At 45.8% G+C, this 21,362-nt stretch overlaps 1 protein-coding gene across 1 annotated transcript in view; it reads right to left on the reverse strand.

Moving 5' to 3' along the window:
* Positions 1–6: 6 nt before the first annotated feature.
* Positions 7–21,362, reverse strand: part of LOC135211948 (ralBP1-associated Eps domain-containing protein 2-like) — a 29,132-nt gene continuing 7,776 nt past the window's right edge. The window contains exons 2-5 of the mRNA XM_064245195.1: positions 11,783–11,936; positions 9,505–9,586; positions 8,576–8,678; positions 7–446 (exon numbers count right to left, since the gene is read on the reverse strand). Of these exons, the coding sequence (XP_064101265.1) occupies positions 384–446; positions 8,576–8,678; positions 9,505–9,586; positions 11,783–11,894 (360 nt within the window). The 5' untranslated portion in view covers positions 11,895–11,936 and the 3' untranslated portion in view covers positions 7–383. The remainder of the gene's footprint in view (positions 447–8,575; positions 8,679–9,504; positions 9,587–11,782; positions 11,937–21,362) is intronic.

A 21,362-nucleotide genomic window follows, 5' to 3' on the forward strand; every position in this document is an offset into this window, starting at 1 on the left:
TAAATAAAATGAAAAACACTACAAAAAATGTACAAATACTCTTACCATAATCAACAACATTTGGGATAAAACTGGAGTCTCTTTTTAAATAGGGTAATTTTAAAAATTATGAAATGTAAAATACGGAATTCTTGAAGCCTTATATATCTATATATATATAACACAGAATTTGACAGAAAAGAGATTTACAAAAATTGACAAGTAATCAATGAAACTACTTATATTAAAATGTAAAAATAGTTCTTCCCTACAGCATATATATATATAACAAATAAATCAAACCTCCCAAATGTTGAAAAGTTATAAAATTTTCTGGTAAAGATCTTTCTATACATGGACAAATTCTGCTGATAAAATTCTGAGGGGGAGGGTTACCTATATGACTAACTTGAAAAGGGTTTCATCTGCTCTAACTGCATCTCCAAGGCAATTCTTTCCTCCATAACCTGAAAACAAAGAGCAAGAGTACATTGGGTTTTGCCATAATTAGAAGAATGATAATAAATACAACTCTAGGCTATTTAAGTAGGAAAAGTGAAACTAAAATATGACACTACCAAATAAATGAATAGTGTCATATTTCATATCAAAATTTATGAATGTGGCAAAAATCAAAAGCACAAAATGATATTGTTATGATACAATAAAGTTTTATGCATACTTACCTGGCAGGTATATATATAGCTTATCCTCTTGACGCACTGGCAGAATTTCAAAACTCGCGGCAACCGCTAGTACACTGGTAGTTCAGGTGATGGCCACCCCGTTCCCGTGGCGCTGGTACTTGGAACTATTCCCGTTTTCCTCAGATTTTCTCTGAACCCTGTCTCCTGAGGGGAGGAGGGTGGGAATTTAATTATATATACCTGCCAGGTAAGTATGCATAAAAACTTTATTGTATCATAACAATATCATTTTTATGCATGACACTTACCTGGCAGGTATATATATAGCTGATTGACACATTTGGAGGTGGGTCACAGACAGCAACATCGTCATAATTCAAAAATTAACTAAATTTTTAAAATTATTTATTAAGTTCCTTACCTGCTAAGGTAGCTGACTTCGTAGGTCCTGCCTCTTAGCCTGCTAAACCTTAGTAGCTCTCAACTAGGATGTGACCTGTTTGTTGAGAAAGCTAACAACAAGGGTCTGACAACTGGACATGACCAATCTGCTGACAGAGAACCCTAGCCCTCATTTACCACGGGCATTCATGCTAGGAAAGTTAGTCACCTGAACCACACACACATACAATAATAAACACTACACCAAAAACTGAGCTGGTATTAACCTTCTCAGACAACCATAAAAACACTATAACCTAATTAAAATAAAAATCTAGCATGTTATTAGGTTATGGGGTGGAAACTCCTTTGCCCAGTACTGTACCTGAGGATACATACGGGCCTAACGTTTGACAATTATCAAAAGTTGTCTTCACGTCTCTAAGGTAATGAGAGGCAAACACAGAGTTTGTCCTCCAAAACGTCGAATCTATAATGTCCTTGAGGGCTAAATTTTTCCTGAATGCTAAGGACGTAGCTACTGCTCTCACCTCATGAGCTTTAACCTTAATCAAGCCGAAGCATTCTTCCTGACAAAGTAAATGAGCTTCTTTAATGACTTCTCTTACAAAGAAAGCCATCGCGTTTTTAGACATAGGTCTAGTAGGATCTTTAACAGAGCACCACAGAGAAACATGAAGTCCCCTAATGCTTCTTGTTCTTTCTACGTAAAACCGTAAGGCTCTTACTGGGCAAAGAACCCTTTCTTGTTCTTGCCCTACTAGATCAGCCAGTCCTTCAATCTCAAATGATCTTGGCCACGGATGCGAAGGATTCTCATTCTTTGCTAAGAACTCCTGTTGAAAAGAACAAACTGCTTTGTTGTGCTTCCAACCTACTTGCTTGTCAATAGCTTGCAGATCGCTAATCCTTTTAGCTGTAGCTAAGGCTACTAAGAAAATAGTCTTCTTCGTTAGCTCTCGCAAAGACGAACTGCCCATAGTTCAAACCTATCCGTCTCCAAGAACTTGAGAACGACATCCAAATTCCAAGAAGGAGTTCTGCAAGTCGATCCTTCTTTGTATTAAAAGATCTGAGAAGATCTCTAAGATCTGCGTCGTTGGACAGATCTAAACCTCTGTGTCTAAACACTGCAGACAACATACACTTATAACCTTTAATTGTCTGATTAGCCAAACCCAGTTCCTTCTTCAGGTATAGAAGGAAATCTGCAATTTGTGTCACAGAGGTACTGGATGAAGAAATCTTCCGATTCTTACACCATTTACGGAAGTTCTCCCACTTCGACTGGTACACTTTGATAGTTGATGGCCTTCGTGCTCTTGCAACTGCCTTCGCTGCTTCTAAAACCCCCTCGCTCTGACAAGTCTTTCGATAGTCTGAACGCAGTCAGACCCAGAGCGAGGGTGTTCTTGTGGAACCTGTCGAAGTGGGGTTGTTTGAGAAGATCTACTCTCGTGGGTAGACTTCTCGGAGAATCCACTGTCCATTCCAGTACCTCTGTGAACCACGTTTGTGCCGGCCAGTATGAGGCTATCAGAGTCAGCCTTGTTCCTCGACTTTCTCTGAATTTTTTCATTACCCTTCCTAAAATCTTGAACGGGGGAAAAGCGTACGCATCTAGACCCGTCCAATCTAGTAGGAAGGCATCAACTGCGACTGCAAGAGGGTCCGGGATTGGAGAACAATAGTTCGGTAACCTCTTCGTCGCTGCGGTAGCGAAAAGATCCACTACTGGTGTGCCCCAGAGCTTCCACAGTCTCTGGCATACTTGAAGATGCAACATCCACTCCGTGGAAAGCACTTGTCCGTCCCTGCTCAACAGATCCGCTCTGACGTTCTTCTCTCCTTGAATGAACCTGGTGAGCAGGGTGACGTTTTCTCTCTGCGACCACAGAAGAATCTCCTTCGCCAAGTTGCAAAGGGACAACGAGTGGGTTCCTCCTTGTTTTCGTATATATGCCAGAGCTGTGGTATTGTCCGCGTTGATCTGCACCACTTTGCCGCTGATCCACGGTCTGAACGCTTTCAGAGCCAAGAAGATCGCCATCAGTTCCTTCCTGTTTATGTGCCATGCCTTTTCTTCTTCGTTCCAAAGGCCTGACTCCTCCCGAGGGCCCAGCGTCGCTCCCCAGCCTGCGTCTGACGCGTCGGAAAATAATATCCGGTCTGGGTTCCTCTGCTGGAGTGACGTACCCTCTGACAACCTCCCGTAACTAGCCACCACTTTAATTCCTCCTTTATCTTTGAAGGAATTGGAAACCGGAAGGAATCTGGTTGCGATCTTCTTGGCCAGACTTCGTTCAGAAAGAACTGTAAGGGCCTCATGTGAAGTCTCCCTAGTGAAATGAACCGCTCTAACGAAGAGAGTGTCCCCAGCTGGCTCATCCACTCTCTCGCCGAGCATTGGTCTTTCAATAGGAATTCTTGCACTTTCCGCAGGCACATGGTCTGCCTTTCGGGTGACGGAAAAGCCCGAAAAGTCACTGAGGATATCAGAATCCCCAAATAAACTAGCTCCTGAGAGGGGATCAACCTTGACTTTTTCAGGTTTACCCTCAGACCCAGTTGCTGAGTTAACTCCAATGTGATGTTCGTGTCCTCCAGACATTGCTGTTTTGATTGTGCTCTTATGAGCCACTCGTCGAGGTAGAGAGAGACTCTGACTCCTAACAAATGAAGCCACTTCGTCACATTCGACATCATTCTTGTAAAAATTTGAGGAGCCGTGCACAGACCGAAGCAAAGGGCTTTGAATTGATAAATCCTGTCCTGGATCACGAATCTCAAATATTTCCTGGACCTTGGGTGAATCGGAATATGGAAGTACGCATCCTGAAGGTCCAGCGTTACCATCCAGTCCCTGGTCGTACCGCTGCCAGTACTGAATCGTTCGTCTCCATCGTAAACTTGGTCTTTTCTACGAACAAGTTTAGCTGACTTACAGACGGTTGTAAAAACCTGGGGATTCGTGATCCAGAACCGGTTCTATGGCCCCCTTTTCTAACATGCTGACAACTTGATGCCAAAGAGCCTCTCTCTTCTCTAAATCGATGTAATGAGCCCCTAGGGCTCTCGGAGCTGTAGCGAGAGGTGGTTTCTTGAGAAAGGGGATCTTGTATCCTTCCTTCGCTACCTTTACAGACCAAGGATCCGCTCCTTTGCTTTGCCAGACTTCCCAGAAGTCTAAAGTCTGGCCCCCACACAAGTCTGGAGGACTTCTGACTCATTGCTTGGTTGAGGTTTTCGAACCTCTTTTGGCTGGAACTCTTTTCCCTCTAAATGCTGGTCGGGAAAAAGTCCTACCCCGAAAGGGCTGCTGTGATGTCTTTGTATCCTTCGGGGTCTTCTTCATTACATTAGAAGGTAAATACTTCCTTACAGAAGACGTAAGAAGATCCTGAGTAGCCTTCTGAGTGAGGGAGAGCGAGATGTCCTTAATGATATCCTGAGGGAAGAGCTGTCCTGAAAGCGGAGAAAACATCAACTCCGACTTTTGCGCGTTCGAGACTCCTTTAGCAGCGAACGAGCACAAAAGATGTCTTTTCTTCAAAACGCCTGCTGTAAAAAGTGAAGCCAATTCATTAGCTCCATCTCTCAAGGCTTTATCCATACAGGACATGATATTTCTCGGCAACTCGGATTCTGACGAATCTTCCATCTCCGAAGTCCGAGCCAGGGCCCCCAACGACCAGTCAAGAAAATTAAACACCTCAAAAGTCCGATAGATACCTTTGAGTAAATGGTCGAACTCTGACGAAGTCCACCACACTTTGGCTGAATGTAAAGCATGTCTACGGGAGCTGTCCACTATGTTGGAAAAGTCTCCCTGGGAGGAGGCAGGAACTCCCAGGCCAAGACTTTCCCCCGTAGCATACCAAACACCAGACTTAGAAGCCAACTTGGCCGGAGGAAAGGCAAAAGAAGTCTTCCCCGACTCTCTCTTCTCCTTCAACCACTCATTTACGCGTTGAAGGGCTTTCTTGGCCGAAATAGACAAAGTCATTTTCAAAAACGACGATTTCTTGGCTGTCTTCGTCTTCGAAAATTGAGACAAAGGCGATGGCGGGCCTGAAGGTTGAAAATCTCCTTCAAACAAAGAAAGAAGGCACTCTGTTAGTCTCTTGTAGTCCGAAGAAGGAGCTTCCACATTCTTGTCCTCTTCCGCACTCTCCACAAATTCTTCCTCCTGCGAAGAAATATCTTGAAAACCAAGATCCTGATGACTCTCCAAAGCGGACTCCTTATGCAGAGCCTGCTTAGAGAGCGAATGCGGCGCTGTCTCCTTGTAAAACTCCTCTCTTCCTTGTCGAGAAAAAGTTTCGACTTGCTGCCGCCTGCGTCCTGCGTCCTCCTGAACGTATGCGTCCACCATGCGTCCATCACTCTTCCTCTTGCGTCCTGCGTCCTGCACTGCTTCGTCCTTCTTAAGGGATGCACTGCGTCCTGGCTTGTGTTGCACGTCCTGCGTCCTCTTGGAGGACTTAACCGGGAGAGACGAGTCCTTACGTCTAACCGAAGGTTGTTCGGGCTTCTCCCATGATTGTACAATCACTGCTAATCTCTCCTGCATGTCCCGCAGAACTTCCTTCGTCTCCGCTTCCTTACGAGACTCCTGATGATGAGGAGATCGAGGACGCACCGCGGGCTAACACGGAGAGGCGAGCGAACCTGCGGTCTACGCAGAGGAGTTCCTCTAAGCGGAGAAACACCTCTCACCGCACCGCTAGTAACTTCCAACTGACGAGAAATCCTCTTCCTTTTGATAGGGATAATTTCTTCATCCTCCGATGAAAAAATCTCAGGGCTACTCCACCCTTCTTGGTCAACAGCCCTTTCATCCTGTGATGAGGACGGAAAGTATGACCTCTTGAGAGGACGCGATACTTCCGCGAAACGCCTACTCCTTCCTGAAGCCGAACTATCCGAAGAATAACGGCACTTCCCAGTATCACTTTTTCCATGGCGTACTGCTGCAGCCTGGGAAGCAACAGGACTGCCTGAATGGACGACTGATCGCGAGTAAACCCCTCTCGCCTCCCTTCGACTGTCGACATGCCTTCTCCCTTGGGTCTGGGAGCTTGATAGAGGTCTCGGTCTAGGAGCACGAGAGGGACGATCAGGCGCCCCCTTCACAACACTGTCACCGAACACTTCCACTTTGTCTGTTAATCGTTTAATTTGATCTCCCATGGACGCAAGGGCAGCGAACACTTTCACGATTTGTGGATCAGTAGTATCCTCAGATACAGCAACGGGCGCAGGAGAAACCTGAGGGGAAGGTGCTACGTCTACATGTGAATGAGCTGGAGAAGACACATGCAAAGATTCATTCAAAGGCTTACTCGAAGATCCCGATCTCTCACTCCTAGAGACAGATCTTCTAACCCGATCTTTTTCTAATCTCTCAACATACTTCATAAGAGCCTTCCACTCTTTCTCATTCAGACACTGACATTCATTGCACCTATTGTCCCACGTACATACAAACTCCCGACACTTCTTACAAATAGTATGTGGATCTACCGATGATTTCGGCAGTCTCACCTTACACCCTTCTTTCACACAAACTCTCAAACTCTAAACATACTTCCTGAATCAGACATACTAAATCAAAATCCAAACAAAATGCGATTGCCACGCTAACTTCGTGAATACGATACCAATATCCAAAAAGTCAGTCAACGAGCAGGAAATTCTAACAGAGAACCAACAACGATGTTGCCGGTTCGGCTGGCAGAGAAAATCTGAGGAAAACGGGAATAGTTCCAAGTACCAGCGCCACGGGAACGGGGTGGCCATCACCTGAACTACCAGTGTACTAGCGGTTGCCGCGAGTTTTGAAATTCTGCCAGTGCGTCAAGAGGATAAGCTATATATATACCTGCCAGGTAAGTGTCATGCATAAAACCATAAACTCATTGTCCATTTCAATGTAACAATAGATCCGTAGGTAGTCATATTACAAAAGGGGCTTTCTTAAAGGCCATTAAAGGTAAGGAGTTTTTTAGAATAAAATGTTTGCTTTAGAGGGTTTTTCAACCATTTATAGACAGAACATAAAATACACCAATCTGCAGGTATGCATGCCTGGCAGGCTAAGATATCGCACAAGAAAATCTCTGTATGATGACCTAAAGGTGGCTGAGACTAAGTCACAGTACTGGAAAATCTGTGTTCTAAACTTTGTCTGATCTCACCTCCAATCAACCACATTTTCCCACCTCCAATCAACTACATTTTTCCACCAAAGTGTAAAAATTTATATCACCTTGAATTTCATCTTCATCTCCCTAAAAAAACACTACCAAGTAATAATTAGGAACAGATAGGGAAAAGGTAAGACCAGCTAGGCTGACAAAGCAAAAGGTGGATTTAATCTCTGACAAAGGTTACACTTCCCAATATTCTGTCATGAATACCAGTGAAAATCATTTAAATCACTCCACTGAATTTACCTCAGTGTTCTCAGCTTAAATGCTATTAACACGTCCAGTGTAGCGTTGTCATTATAGTATACAATTTTTGTTTTATTTTAAGTTTTTAATCACAATAAAATCCTAATAGTACTTTCTTTTCACAGACTACAAACCCATGAGGCCTCCAAAGGGAAATCAGCCTGCAGAGAAAGACTTACGTCAAAAGGTTATAAATAAATAAATATGATGGAATAAAAAATAAAACCAAAACAAATGAAATGCAGATGTCAGCAGAGAGCATGACTGAATTTGCTCCTCACTTAAATATTTGTAAATGGAAATGTTCTCAGTCTATCCCTCCCTTTACTTTCTCTCTCGGGTTATTTATCATTATTTTATTACAAGTTCTGACAAGATATCTTTCAAGTAAAAAAGATAAATATCATTGCATTAATAAATAAATATAGTGCATTACATTTTTATAGAAGGTTTCAGGTTGCATAGTGGCTACAGAAAGATGGACTGTGAAAAGGAATTGAGAGAGCAGCAAAGGTGACATGGAGAGAGAGCTGAATTACAGGTAAATAAAAATATACTATTACTAGAGAACAAATTCCAATGATGGGTGGTATATAATGAGAAGATCATATTATGAATGATGAATTCATGGAGAGATTTGGTATCCAGAGACAAAAATGACTGAAACCTTAACGATCCAGAAATTGGACATGTGATGAGATAGGACAATGAACAGTTAGTCAGCAAAGCAGTACATATGAAAGTAGTAACACAAAGACCTGCAGAAACACCTTGAATTCATGGAGTTGGGGGACAGATGATGGCCTAGATCTGATGAGAGTTCAGGAACAATGAGCACAAAACCAAGAAGAGTGTAGAGAACTCATTTTAAATGTCTAACCTCATAAAAGGATACGCCAACATAAGAGCATTTATGACTTCTGTGAAAAACAAGATTGTGTAGTTCATGTAGTTAACAACACGTTTTGCATGATGTAAGGATTTCCTAAATTTTCTTATGCCATAAAAATAAACAACACTGCTGTAATATATCTTTACTATGCTTAGACAAGAGAGAGAGAGAGAGAGAAAAAAATCACATTTACCTACCTCTGCTAATTCTTGATTTAGCTCAGAATTCAGTCTTGTTAATCTTGTATTCTTGTCTGCTGTAGCCCTAATGGAGGCTTGAATTTCTCTCTTATCTTTGGGTCTGGAAATTCAAGGAAAATTATCAATATAAGCTCATCTAAAATAGATTTTCACAATTCCAATAACAACTTGCGAATAATCTGTCACGTCACAGCTTGGCAATAATGCAGAAAAAAAAGACAACTGCAGATTAAAAAGATTTCAAGGAATTATTCATAATTGAAAGAATAGAGTTGGAGAAGTCTATTGTGGTGTGAATATTTTGACAAAACTAGAGTACAAGGGTACTGCCATGAAAAGAATAACTTGGTGCTATCCTAAGAAGTACTACGATCCTACTCAGGCAATTAATTGAGATTTTGGACAATTATTCCACGAATTGGATTCCTCTCCATGTCCGATGCATTGTATCTAAGGTCCTCAGCATACTAATTAGGTAACCTAAATTTTTAATGATGAACTTTGTATAAATACCCCAATTTCTTGCTTTTGTATTCATTTTAAGTTGACAAAGGAACTGAGGTATTCAGAAATTTTCTGACTGTTACATCACTTGATAAGTAATTTGCCTTTCAAGCAACTCAAAGAATACAGAAGTCTTCAATTAAGTTGGATGAATTAAGGTAAGATTTACCGAATGCCAATTAAAATCTTCAAATTAATGTCACTAACGGAAACCATACACCATAATACAAAATACAATTCTTATGGAGCTGACTTCTTATAGCATTGTATTACATAAAAAATTAAAGGATATTATGGATATATTTCTAGAAGATACATAGTACTCAAATGACCACCCTTGAGTTAAATATTCCACTTAAGCAGCTTAGCAATGCTAACCAATAATCATACCAAAACTAATCATTAAAAAGACTTGAACTTACCTTGCCCCAGTTGATAAATGTCTAACTCTTTCTTCATCTTCTCGTCTTTGAGCTGATACGCGTTCAAATGCAGACCCAACCTCTGAAAAAAAAAAAATAATGGGCACTTATTTGGAGAACTGGATGAACAAAACAAATTTCCAGTTTCAAATGAGGAGAAACTGAGGCTTTATCTCTATATCAAGCAATGACACTGGATGTTGAACTACTAGGTTCACAGAAGAAAAAATGCATTTGTTATTCACTTAAAAAATCGTTTTTTCTTACTGATTTTGGATGCATTTTAGCAGAATTTTCTTTTAGTAAACTGGCTGTGAGCCAGAAACAAAATAATTTTAACATGAGTTGTATTATGTATTGTTTACTGGTTTCAGGTCCATTTTAACAACCAACAACCGAGTGTTTTTATTTCCCATTAGTTTTGGTAATTTTTTTTTATAGATTTTGAGTGCATTTTAATAAGCAGCAATGAGAATCCTAACTTTTTATTTCCATTGTTGTCAGTTGGCTGATCTTACTGTTGATTTATCACACTATTGAGAATATGCACAAACCTTTCTCATCGCTTTCACTCACATGTTGACCAAACTATTCTTCAGAATTTTATCTAATTCAGAACTTTTTCCATCCTCTATTGTCTTCTTGTTATAAATTGGTTTTCTTGACACACTGTTAGCAAATAACCAAGTTATTTTTTGTTCTGTTTCTTTGTGGCATAAACAGCTGAAGAGCCAAGGTTGCACAATTCACACAAGATTCTCACCACAACACAACAAAGTTGCCTCAATTTTTTCAGAAGTTCAACCTTACCTTAAGTATACAATGTAGTATATGTTGGCGCTTTAAATGAAAAGCACTTCCTTTATTAATTGGTGCCAAGGCTGGGGCTAAAAGTGATTCAACCCAGGAATTTTAAAATTACTCTGGCTAAAATTAGTGCTGGATTAGTGATGGACCCAGGTTAACAACGGCCAAATTGCTGATTAACTACCTGTACTATGGTATTAGGAACTCATCCTCACACAAGCTGTTTGCCTACTAAATTGAAATCTAAATGTAATACGTACTGGAGCAATGAGGCAACAAAGTCAGTGTATTTAAGGACCCTGAGTGATATGTCTTTCTTAAATTTGTAATTCTTGGGCATTTTGAGTTCTGAAGGTGAAAATGACATTATCTGAGTTCCAGATGATTGAGTTACCATCATAATTTAAATTTTCCTGTACAGACTTTATTTCAAATTCCTTCACTTTACAGTAAGTACTATATAAGTAAATGCACAAATCCTGATTTTCTGGATAAAGCCTTATTTAAAATTTGAAAAATACTGAAAGATCAACATACCCTAGTATGCTAATGAGTCTTGGCTGGTGTTAACTCTCATGCCAATGGGTCAATTTCTCAAAATAACACCTGTCATTTTCTACTAATAACATGAGCAGCACTGGCAATAACTTGTACTTCATGGCAGATATAGAAATGTCTCCAGAGAAGACAAAAACACATGGCACACACACTACTCAGACGACCCAGGCACATTTGCTTCAGCAATTACAGTAAGTTAACACAATTTCATCAATACAAATCACCAAGTGGTATGCACTTACACAAAAGTCTTAAAGGAACAGCATACATGAAAGCAAACACAACGTAATCAGGCCATGTAATGAAGCCACAATACAAAGCACTACTTATTAATAAAAAAAACAAGTGTATTATTACTTTATTTTTCTTTGCTTATTTTTCTGATAATTCTTTGTATAATTATACAAAGAAGTCAGAAAAATAAAGTAAAAAATATAATCACATAAAAGTAACAATAGGTAAACCTGATGAAGTCTCTTCTTATAGCTACCTAATGCCTCGACAAATCAACACCTACTGATGGGTCTACGTAGTCCATGTGAGAACAGTTACTCTTAGCTCTTCTGATTTTTTCTGTCTATAAGACATAAGACAGCATTTGGGTATGCTGTCTGGTCAAACTAGAACTGTGAAAGAGGGCTCTTATGACTTGACAGGTTTGTAGTGAAACAAAGAATATTTTTCATTATCATTTCACTCATATTATGTCGGCTGGTTAACCTCAATACAAATTATATTTTTATTTCAAAACGGTATGAATAATCCTACAACCAGCTATATAAAAAAGAGCATCATTAAAGGACGGTCGAGAGTAGTGGAGAGACTGAATCTGAAATCCCGAACAGAAGACAGAAAATCCTCATTACCTGGATTAGGTTTTTATCCCGAACAGAAGACAGAAAATCCTCATTACCTGGATTAGGTTTTTTGTATACTTCAAAAGCAGATGTTCTAGTGTGCTCCACACCAGGCCGAGATTCAAAAGTACGGGAACCGTCTCCTTGGCTTTCTTCAGTGCTTGCCATGTCACCATCACTCTTCTGATAAATCAGTTTCTTTGGTGAACTCTGTCCAAATACATGAGTTACAGAGTTATAAAGAATATAATAAATTTCTCCAGTAAGTTTAATGCAAAACGGTTTCATTTTTCAGAACAAATTACACAATTGTAATATTTTCAATAAGAATTTATGAATATACAATTGTTTCTACAAATACCATATATATATTCTAATTTAACACAATTTTAGTAGAGCACTCCATTGTTTATCAAAATAATTCAGTTGAGAAATATTCAATAGTTTTCAAAATCAAAATACCTAGCAGTATATGGATTGAACAAATCTTATTCATATTGTACTCAACATTTTCACACTGACAATATGTACTTAAATTGCTTATAGAAAAACCTACCTACTTCTTTATAATCATAAATTAGCTTCTATCATTATTGAGGTGGGCACCCAAAAATTATGATCATTAGCTACACAGAGATCAGATTGTTTTGAGGATCACTTGGAGAGAAAGTAAAATAAAGGACCTACAACCAAGTGTTCAAGGAATTTCACTGGATTATTTAAGTAGGCTAATACTCTTGAGAATGAAGTAAATGTCTACATCTTGTAGGTGAATGAAAACAATCAGGAAAAGAGAGAAAAATGTAATGTCTCTTCTACTGGGGGAATTATACGACTCAGAACTATCAGTTCCATTGTGTACATACTCATCCCCTTAAGCAGATAATCACTCAAACGGAAGTAACAGAACTGGATTGACCTCCTGCTTTTAAGACTGCTAAGCCTTAATTCTTTTGAAGGGAACCAAACATAAGAATGCCCCAATTTCATGAACAGTCACTCTCCACAGTGAGATTTTTTTTAGATACATATTAGAATATGGCCAAAGTATGGTTTGTCATAACCAGGGGATACCATGTTCTTGGAGGAGTTCACTGCTTTTGGGTTGGTCAAAAGGAAGGGATTAGCATCATCCTCCTTAAGATGTTTTGTCCTTTAAATACTGCAAAAAAACAGCCCTCACATGACAAGAGGTTTACTGTTTTCAGATAGGAGGGCTGGAATAGCAAAAGGGTCAGTCATCTCATTTTGATTGCTAGATATTTTCATTTTGGTTACAAACTCAAGAGATAAGAAAATGACAATTTGTCGAAAATTGCATTTTTCCTAACTATACAAACCTGAGGTCCTTTAACAATAGGAAGGTAACTAGCGGCAGCTGGGACGGTCGTAAGCTTCGAACAAGGGGAGAACGGTAGTTAACTGCTTGTCCGATCGTGCGCGCGAGGTGAAGAATCACTTTTGCTTTAGGCCCATGCAAAAAGTTGCAGTGAGGGGTGGTATGAAGTGGGACTATATGTAAAGGACCTCAGGTTTGTATAGTTAGGAAAAATGCAATTTTCGACAAATTGTCATTTGTTCCGATACGTAATACAAACCCTCGGTCCTTTAACAATAGGAAGACTCACTTCTTGGTGGGTGGAATCTGAGTCTTTTTGGTGAACAGACTGGTGTTCGTCCAACCTTGGAATGCCTCCCTGGTCGTAAGAGCAAGGGAGGGATCCAAACCTCTGTCCGATTGATCGGGGTGTGCACCGCAGGATCAATGGTCAGACCTCTGAGCCAAGTACTAAGAAGAGAGGCAAGCGTATCTCGTTGTACCAGCAAGTAAGAACTTGCTCCATTACAAGAGCCAACATAAAGTTATGGGTTTGTCTCAAGTAGGCATCCACTCCTTCCCCCTTGTTGGAGGGAGTGGAGGATATTTGCTTCTATCCCTAACTAAAGGGATAGATTGGGGCTCGGTCGAGTAGCTTACCTGCATCGAATTCCTTTCCAGCATGGTGACGACCGTGACCCTCTGCCAACAGGTAGAGAGAGAGAAAGATGGAGAGAGAAGCCAGTCGCACTCTCATTCAACCATTCATTCCTACAGTCACACCAGGAATCGATGTGTTCTGCCTGCTCGGGTGCTGGGGTAAGCTTACACAACGTGTTGAGCAGCCACCACAGGTCCCAAGGAAAAAGTATCCAAGGACTTGTGGGCAATATCCCGAAGGTAGAAGGACGTGAAGGTAGTCTGGTTGGCCCAGACACCTGCCTTCAGGACCTGCGCCACGGAGAAGTTCTTACGGAACGCCAAAGAGGGTCCAATACCTCTGACTTCGTGGGCTCTCGGTCGGAGCGTACGGATGTCGTCACTACCATCAGCCTCGTACGCTCTCCTGATCACCTCACGCAGCCAGAAAGAAAGCGTGTTCTTGGATACTTCTTTCTTGGTAACCCCAGTGCTAACGAAGAGGCGTCGACACTCAGGCCTGAGGTGTCGAGTTTTCTTCAGATAGCGCCGTAGCGCCCTCACAGGACAAAGCAGCATCTCATCCGTATCGTTGTCGGTGAAGTCCATTAGGGAGGGGATCGTGAAAGACTCAAACCTGTCGTCAGGGATCGACGGATTCTGAGTCTTAGCTACGAAATTCGGGACGAAATCGAGCGTCACAGATCCCCAGCCCCTGGAATGTTTAACATTGAAGGACAGACCATGAAGTTCCCCTACTCTCTTCGCCGATGCCAGGCCAGCAAGAAGAGGGTCTTGAGGGTCAGATCCCTGTCTGACGACTCTCGGAGTGGCTCGAATGGTCTTCGAGTCAAACTCCTAAGGACGAGAGTCACATCCCACTCAGGGGGCCTGAGTTCCCTGGGTGGGCAAGACCTTTCGAAGCTCCTCATTAGCAAGGAGATCTCGAACGAGTTCGAGATGTCCAGTCCCCTCAGTTTTAGGACGAGCGCCAGTGCTGCTCTATATCCTTTAACTGTGGGTACTGAGAGGAGCTTCTCTCGGCGAAGAAACACGAGGAAATCCGCTACCTGCTGAAGAGTGGCTCTGAGAGGAGATAAGAACCCCGTCTACGACACCAACCACAGAAGACGGCCCACTTCCCCTGGTACACAGCTGCAGAGGACTGTCGGACGTGTCCAGCCATCTCTGTTTCTGCGCTGCGAGAAAAGCCTCTCGTTCGCAAGAGATGGTGGATAACAGCCAGCCGTGAAGTTGTAGGGACTGGACTGCCGGTGGTACCGCTCTACGTGTGGCTGGGCTAGAAGGTTGTGCCAGTGGGCATCTCTCTCGGTTCTTCCGCAAGAAGAGCCAGCAGGTCCGGATACCAAACGGCTTGAGGTCGTTTGGGAGCCACCAGGATCATCCTGAGATTGGGAGTGACCAGCGCTCGGCTGATCACTTTCCGAATCAGACAAAAGGGAGGAAAGGCGTAGACGGAAGAGGTGTCCCAGGGGTGTTGAAGAGCGTCCTCTGCAGCCTGCCCATGGGTCCGGCACGGCTGAGCAAAAAACTTGAAGTTTTTTGTTGTGCCGGGTGGCGAACAGGTCTATGACCGGACGCCCCCACAGGTTGAAGAGCCTTTCCGCCACTTCTGGGTGTAGGGACCACTCGGTCCCTATTACCTGATCCCGACGGCTGAGCTTGTCTGCTACTACATTCCTCTTGCCTGGAATGTAGCGTGCTGACAGCTCTATTGAGTGAGCCGTGGCCCACTCGTGCACCTGCACAGTCAACTGGTGTAGCGGGAGAGACACTAGGCCCCCCTGCTTGTTGACGTATGCCACTACTGTGGTGTTGTCGCACATCAACACCACCGAGTGTCCCATCAAGCGGTCTTGGAACTCTTGGAGAGCGTAAAACGCCGCCTTGAGTTCTAGGACATTGATGTGAAGGTGCTTGTCGTGATGGTCCCACACACCTGCAGCCAGCAACTCCTCCAGGTGTGCGCCCATCCCTCGGTCAATGCGTCTGAGAACAGCAGCATCTCCGGGGGGGGAGTGCGTAGAGGCACCCCTCTTAAGAGGTTCCTGTCGTCGAGCCACCAGGCTAGGTCCTGCCTCACCTTCTCCGTGATGGACACGGGGAAGTAAGGTGGATCCTTTACCTGTGACCAACTCTCCCTTAGTCTCCACTGGAGAGACCGCAGGTGAAGACGTCCGTGAGGAACTAAACTTCTCGAGTGACGACAGGTGGCCGATCACGACTTGCCATTGCTGAGCTGCCTGTTCCTGCCGAGACAGGAACCGGCCGGCTGCCTCCCTGAATTTGCTGATCCTCAAGTCTGCGGGGCGGACTTGAGCTGCTACCGTATCGATCAGCATACCCCAGGTACTTCATCTTCTGCTTGGGTTCGAGATCGGACTTCTCATAGTTTATCACGATCCCCAGATCGCGACAAAACTTTAGAAGTCGATCCCTGTCCTGCAGCAACTGCGAGCGGGAGCTCGCCAGGACCAGCCAATCGTCGAGATACCTCAGAAGACGTATCCCGTGCGAATGGGCCCAAGCAGACACCAGCATGAACACTCTCGTGAACACCTGTGGGGCGGTTGAGAGACCGAAGCAAAGTGTCCTGAATTGGTACACCGTCCCGTCGAAAATGAAGCGGAGGTACTTTCTGGAGGACTGATGGATGGGTATTTGAAAATACGCATCCTTCAGGTCCACTGAAAGCATGAAGTCGTTCTCCCTGATGGAGTCCAGCACGGAACGTGCCGTCTCCATCTTGAACCGAGTCTGGCGAACAAATCGGTTCAGGGGAGAGAGATCTATCACCGGGCGCCAGCCCCCGATGCCTTTTTCCACTAAGAAAAGGCGGCTGTAAAAGCCCGGTGACCGATCTACTACGACTTCTACAGCTCGTTTGGTCAGCATGGTCTTGATCTCCTGCCGAAGAGCGTCGTCCTTTGAGGATCCTAGAACATATGTCTGAAGATGGACCGGGTTGGAGGTGAGGGGTGGCCGATTCGAAGGGTAGTAGATATCCCTCCCGAAGGACGTCTACTATCCAGGTCTCGGCACCGTAGCGCTGCCAAGTTGCCCACTGGCTCGCTAGGCACCCCCCCACTTATTCGGCAGCTGGTGAGGGGGAACGCCGTCCCTAGCGTTTCCCACCTCGCTTCGACTTCTTCCCAGCACCTCCTCGGGGAAAGGAGGGCTGGGAGGAGGGCTGGTTACGGCCTCCTTTACCAGAAGTTGAAGCAGGAAGAGTCTTTCCTCTGGGGCTTCGATGGAGCAGCCGTCTTAGCAGCCGAGGAAGCGCTAGCTAAACTCTTAGGCTTAGCCGCAGTTGTACGAGGTTGCCCAGAAACCTTCGTAACTGCCTGGTGAACCAGACGGTCACTGTCATCAGTGCGCCGTCTTTCCACCGCAGCGTCCACCATCTCTCCGGGAAAGAGAGCGGAGGAACTCTTCATTGGTCCGTTACGGAGTCCATTTACCGTCTCACGCCCGGCCCCCTTGGCTACTCGTGTAAGGACAGCGTCCCTACGACGGAGAACCAAGTTGCCCCACAGATTTGCCGTCTGATGGGCGAGGTAGGAGATGGCCCTACCTCCAGACTGGCACAGTCTCCTGAAGTCGGGGTCGTCTTCGAGGGCAGCGCGCCCCCGGAGTCGGCCGCGACCTTGGATACTGTGAGGGACCACAGATCCAACCAAGAGACTGCCTGGAAAGCCGCCATAGCGGTAGCTTCCAGGCCCAGTGCCTCCTGCTGCGAGAACCACAAGTTCTCCGACAGAAGCTGCTGCAGGGACACACCTGGAGTTAGCCTAGCTAGCTCCGGGTTAACCTGTTTGGGCGGTATTGGATCCACTGATGGCACGTAGAACTTCCGCTGTCGCTGCAGAGGAGGAGGAAGTAGCTTGGGAAGACCGTCCTGACTTAAGTGAGTCCTCTCGTCCTGAGACGAAATTCTCCACCTGGTCAAGGACTGAGTCCTGCAAGCTCCAATCGCGGCAGTCCCACCGTCAATTTGGGTTCCCTCTTTCGGGCCCCAAAATGACTCGAGCCGGGACGTGGGCTCAGATGGTGGTAGCGGCGATCCTTCCCCCAGGTCGTTGTGCTGACGAATCAGCGCAATAACCTGGGCAAAGTTCCTCTGGATCTCGGGAGTCACAGCGTCCTGAGGAGTAGGACCGTCCAGTCCCTCCAACAGGAGCAGCTCTCGAGACCCTCCTCCTTCAGAAGGAGGAACAGCAACAGACCCCTGACGGTCGCCTCCAGCCACTTGCGCGTACGACCTGGCTGGTCCTAAGACCATGCCTGGTGCATGCGGCATCGTGAGCGGCGCACCTCTCACGATCACTCCTAGCTACCTCGCTCTTCCCGGTGTAGCCCGAGGAAGTTGAAGGTATAGGAGAGACAGACCTGACGCTCCCCCCCCCGCTCGCTGGCAGGACCAGCGTACGTGGGGGGGCTGCAGCCGATCACCAACCCGCGGTGGGGATCGATCTGCAGGCCTGGCCGTGCCGCTCACCTGTGGCGAGCGGCTCGACTGAGCACGTCGACCCTGGTCCCGTGCGTCAGACGAGCTGCTGCTGGCCACCGTCTCCGTCCGGTCCCTGTGGGAGCGGCGGTCAGGTGATCTACAGAGCTCGCTTTCGCGGTGAGACCGGTGAGCGTCCTCACGGCACGTCAAACCGCTGGTACCAGCCGAAGCTGGTGCCGTTGGTCGAGGGGACCTCTTCCCAGCCTCAACCCGTGGCCGGTCAGAGACCGTCACGTCAACCCGAGGTACCGGCTGGTCGCTACGAGAGCGGCCGCTGGCCTGGCGAGAGTCACTTGCGCGACTTTCGACAGTCTTCTGCTCCGTGCCTCGGTCATGACGGTGAGCAAGCTCGAGGCGTCTTTGACTTTGGCTGCACGGTCGCCCGAAGGAGACCGTACACTCGGAACTTCTCGCGAACGAGAAGCCGAGCCGGTACCTGGCTTAGCAGCAGTGCTACCAAGACCAGGCGCGGATTGTACCAGCAGTAGCCAGCACATCCTTGGTCCCCGTCTTCTTCTTCTCAGAAGAGGAGACGGGCCCTGTTCCCGAGGGAACAGGAGGACAGCAGAAGCACCCCCCGTCACACCAGAGCGAGACGGGCCCTTCGAAGGTCCCGCAGGAGCCTTCTTAGGGGGGGAGGAGGCAGCCTTCTTCTTCTTCGGCTTGGAAGCCTTAGAAGTCGAAGGGGGAGAGGCGGCAACAGACGACGATGAAGACGACGACGACACTTCCTCTTCTTCTTCTCTTCTTCGTCAGCTCTCTCAGGACGACGTCAGTCTTCCATCCACGGAAAAGTCGGGCCAATTGCCGAAGCAACACGCCCCGACTGATCCTGTCCGGAAAGACCTTGATGACCGGGGCAGCACCTCCACGACGAGACGCGACGTGGGCAGGGCAGGCACGGCAGGAGCGGCAGGGGGAACATCAACAGCAGGACCAGCACCATCAGGACCAGCACCAGCAGGACCAGCAGCAGCAGGACCAGCAGCAGCAGGACCAGCACCAGCAGGACCAGCACCAGCAGGACCAGCACCAGCAGCAACATCAGCATGAGCGTCACGCACACCGCGCGCTTCGTAGGAGCGGCGCGAGCGGACTGGGCCAGCAACACTAGCTGCAGGTACGGCAGGTAACGGGCAGCATAGTCCGGCGTCACAGGGCATCTCCAATTCAGCCAAGTTCATCATTGGGACGGGCGGCAGGTCCAGGGGCGAACTTTTCGGACAGCGAAAGTCGGGAGTCGGCAGCACATAGAATCCAGGTGGCGGCGGCACGCCCCTCTTAGGTACGGCAGCAATCGGTTTTTGGATTGATGCCGAGTCACCGACGCAATGTGTTGCGTGTAAACCACATGAGGAGGGGCGGCGTACGCTGGTGTGGACACTGTATTAGTAGTCGTTGTGACTACACGCCAATGAGTTACAACTGCCGACCCCGCCATTCGTTGAATTAAGCCCTGGATACTGGAGCGCCCTGCAGTCCCAACAACGCCCACACCTGTCCAAGGTCGTCACTCACAGAAGGCACACCTGAGGGAGGAACAGTCGGGTCAGTTTAGAGGGGCACCCTCACGCCTGGGGAGGACAAACCCCACCCAGAGCGGACGGAAGACCCGAATACAATTGAACATCCGGGTATCGGGCGCCCTCCTCACACTCGACGGATCGCGTGAGGAGAAGGACTCCGAAACCCCCCCCCGCAGGGGAAGGCGCAAATCGTGGGGGCTGAGTCCTGGAGGTAGGAAGGATGACCGAGGTATCCGGTCACCAAAGGAGTCGCTGGAGAGCTTTCCGACGACTCCTTGGTCGATCTACGCCTCTTCCTACCCTCGTACAGCACCCACTGCGCCTCGGACCAATTCACACAAACATTACATGGTTCGGTTCGGGAGCACTCTCGCCCCCGACACCGATAACATAATTCATGTGGATCAATGTCAGGATAAGAGCGGAATCCGCCGCATTTACGCCCCTCAGCCCGGGACACACTCTATGGGCAGCTGGTGGGCGCGGCGAAAGCTCTTCAAGATCCATAATTAAATTCACTTCACTCAATGGAAAAATGAAAAAAAAGAGTACTTACAATTTCATTCAAGCCACAAAACAAAACCAGTCAGAAGAAATTGTAAACATCCAAAGCACACGACGAAATAGCGGGCAGAGCGATGACGAGCACGTCCTGTCACACCACCGGCCGAAAGCAAAAGTGATTCTTCACCGCCCCGGGCGGGAGCGCGCGGCGCTGCGCACGATCGGACAAGCAGTTAACTACCGTTCTCCCCTTGTTCGAAGCTTACGACCGTCCCAGCTGCCGCTAGTTACCTTCCTATTGTTAAAGGACCGAGGGTTTGTATTACGTATCGGAACAAATAATGGTCAATGTTTAACATGGAAACAAAGCTATAAAAGTTGGATAGTGAAGAAAGGGGAGGGCACCGCAATAGTTAAAATGTAAAAGACAGTGACCAATACAGCTGAGGCAGATGGGGAACAGCAAAAATCTTACAGCCACCTCTGATATGCCATGTATGACACACAGTGGGTTGCACCTCCACAAGGTAGCAGCTCTAATAAAAATGCAAGTAATCTGAGACAAAGTGAAGGGACTCCAATGGAGTTACACAAATGAATGTTCAAGATGCTGAGGATACAAGGAAGTCAGTTTAAATAACCCCCACATGGCTTTCTGTACACAGGAGATTGAGCAGGGATAGTCTGGGACTCTTATGATGAAAATGGTATCTGTCAGTCAGCACATAAAAAAAAGGAAAAAGTCCAATTCTGATGGAAACAATACAGATCTCTCAACCTCAAGAAACCATGGAAACCTTATGCTTGATCTTATGGCACCCAGTTCTTTATCACTCATGGATACAAAAATACTTCCGTATAGAATACAAACTAATAGTCATCTCACTAAGACTTGCATTCCTTAAAGATATCCTGTAAATGGAGGGACATAAAATGACAATTTGTCCAAAATTGCATTTTTCCTAACTATACAAACCTGAGGTCCTTTTACAATAGGAAGGTTACTAGCGGCAGCTGGATAGGTCGTAAGCTTTCGAACAAGGGGTTCGGTAGTTAACTGCTTGTCCGACAGGCGCGCGCGCGCGACTGGGAGGTAAACAAAATCACTTTTGCTTTGG

This window comes from Macrobrachium nipponense, chromosome 40, assembly GCF_015104395.2.
Source record: "Macrobrachium nipponense isolate FS-2020 chromosome 40, ASM1510439v2, whole genome shotgun sequence".
Classification (NCBI taxonomy): Eukaryota; Metazoa; Arthropoda; class Malacostraca; order Decapoda; family Palaemonidae; genus Macrobrachium; species Macrobrachium nipponense.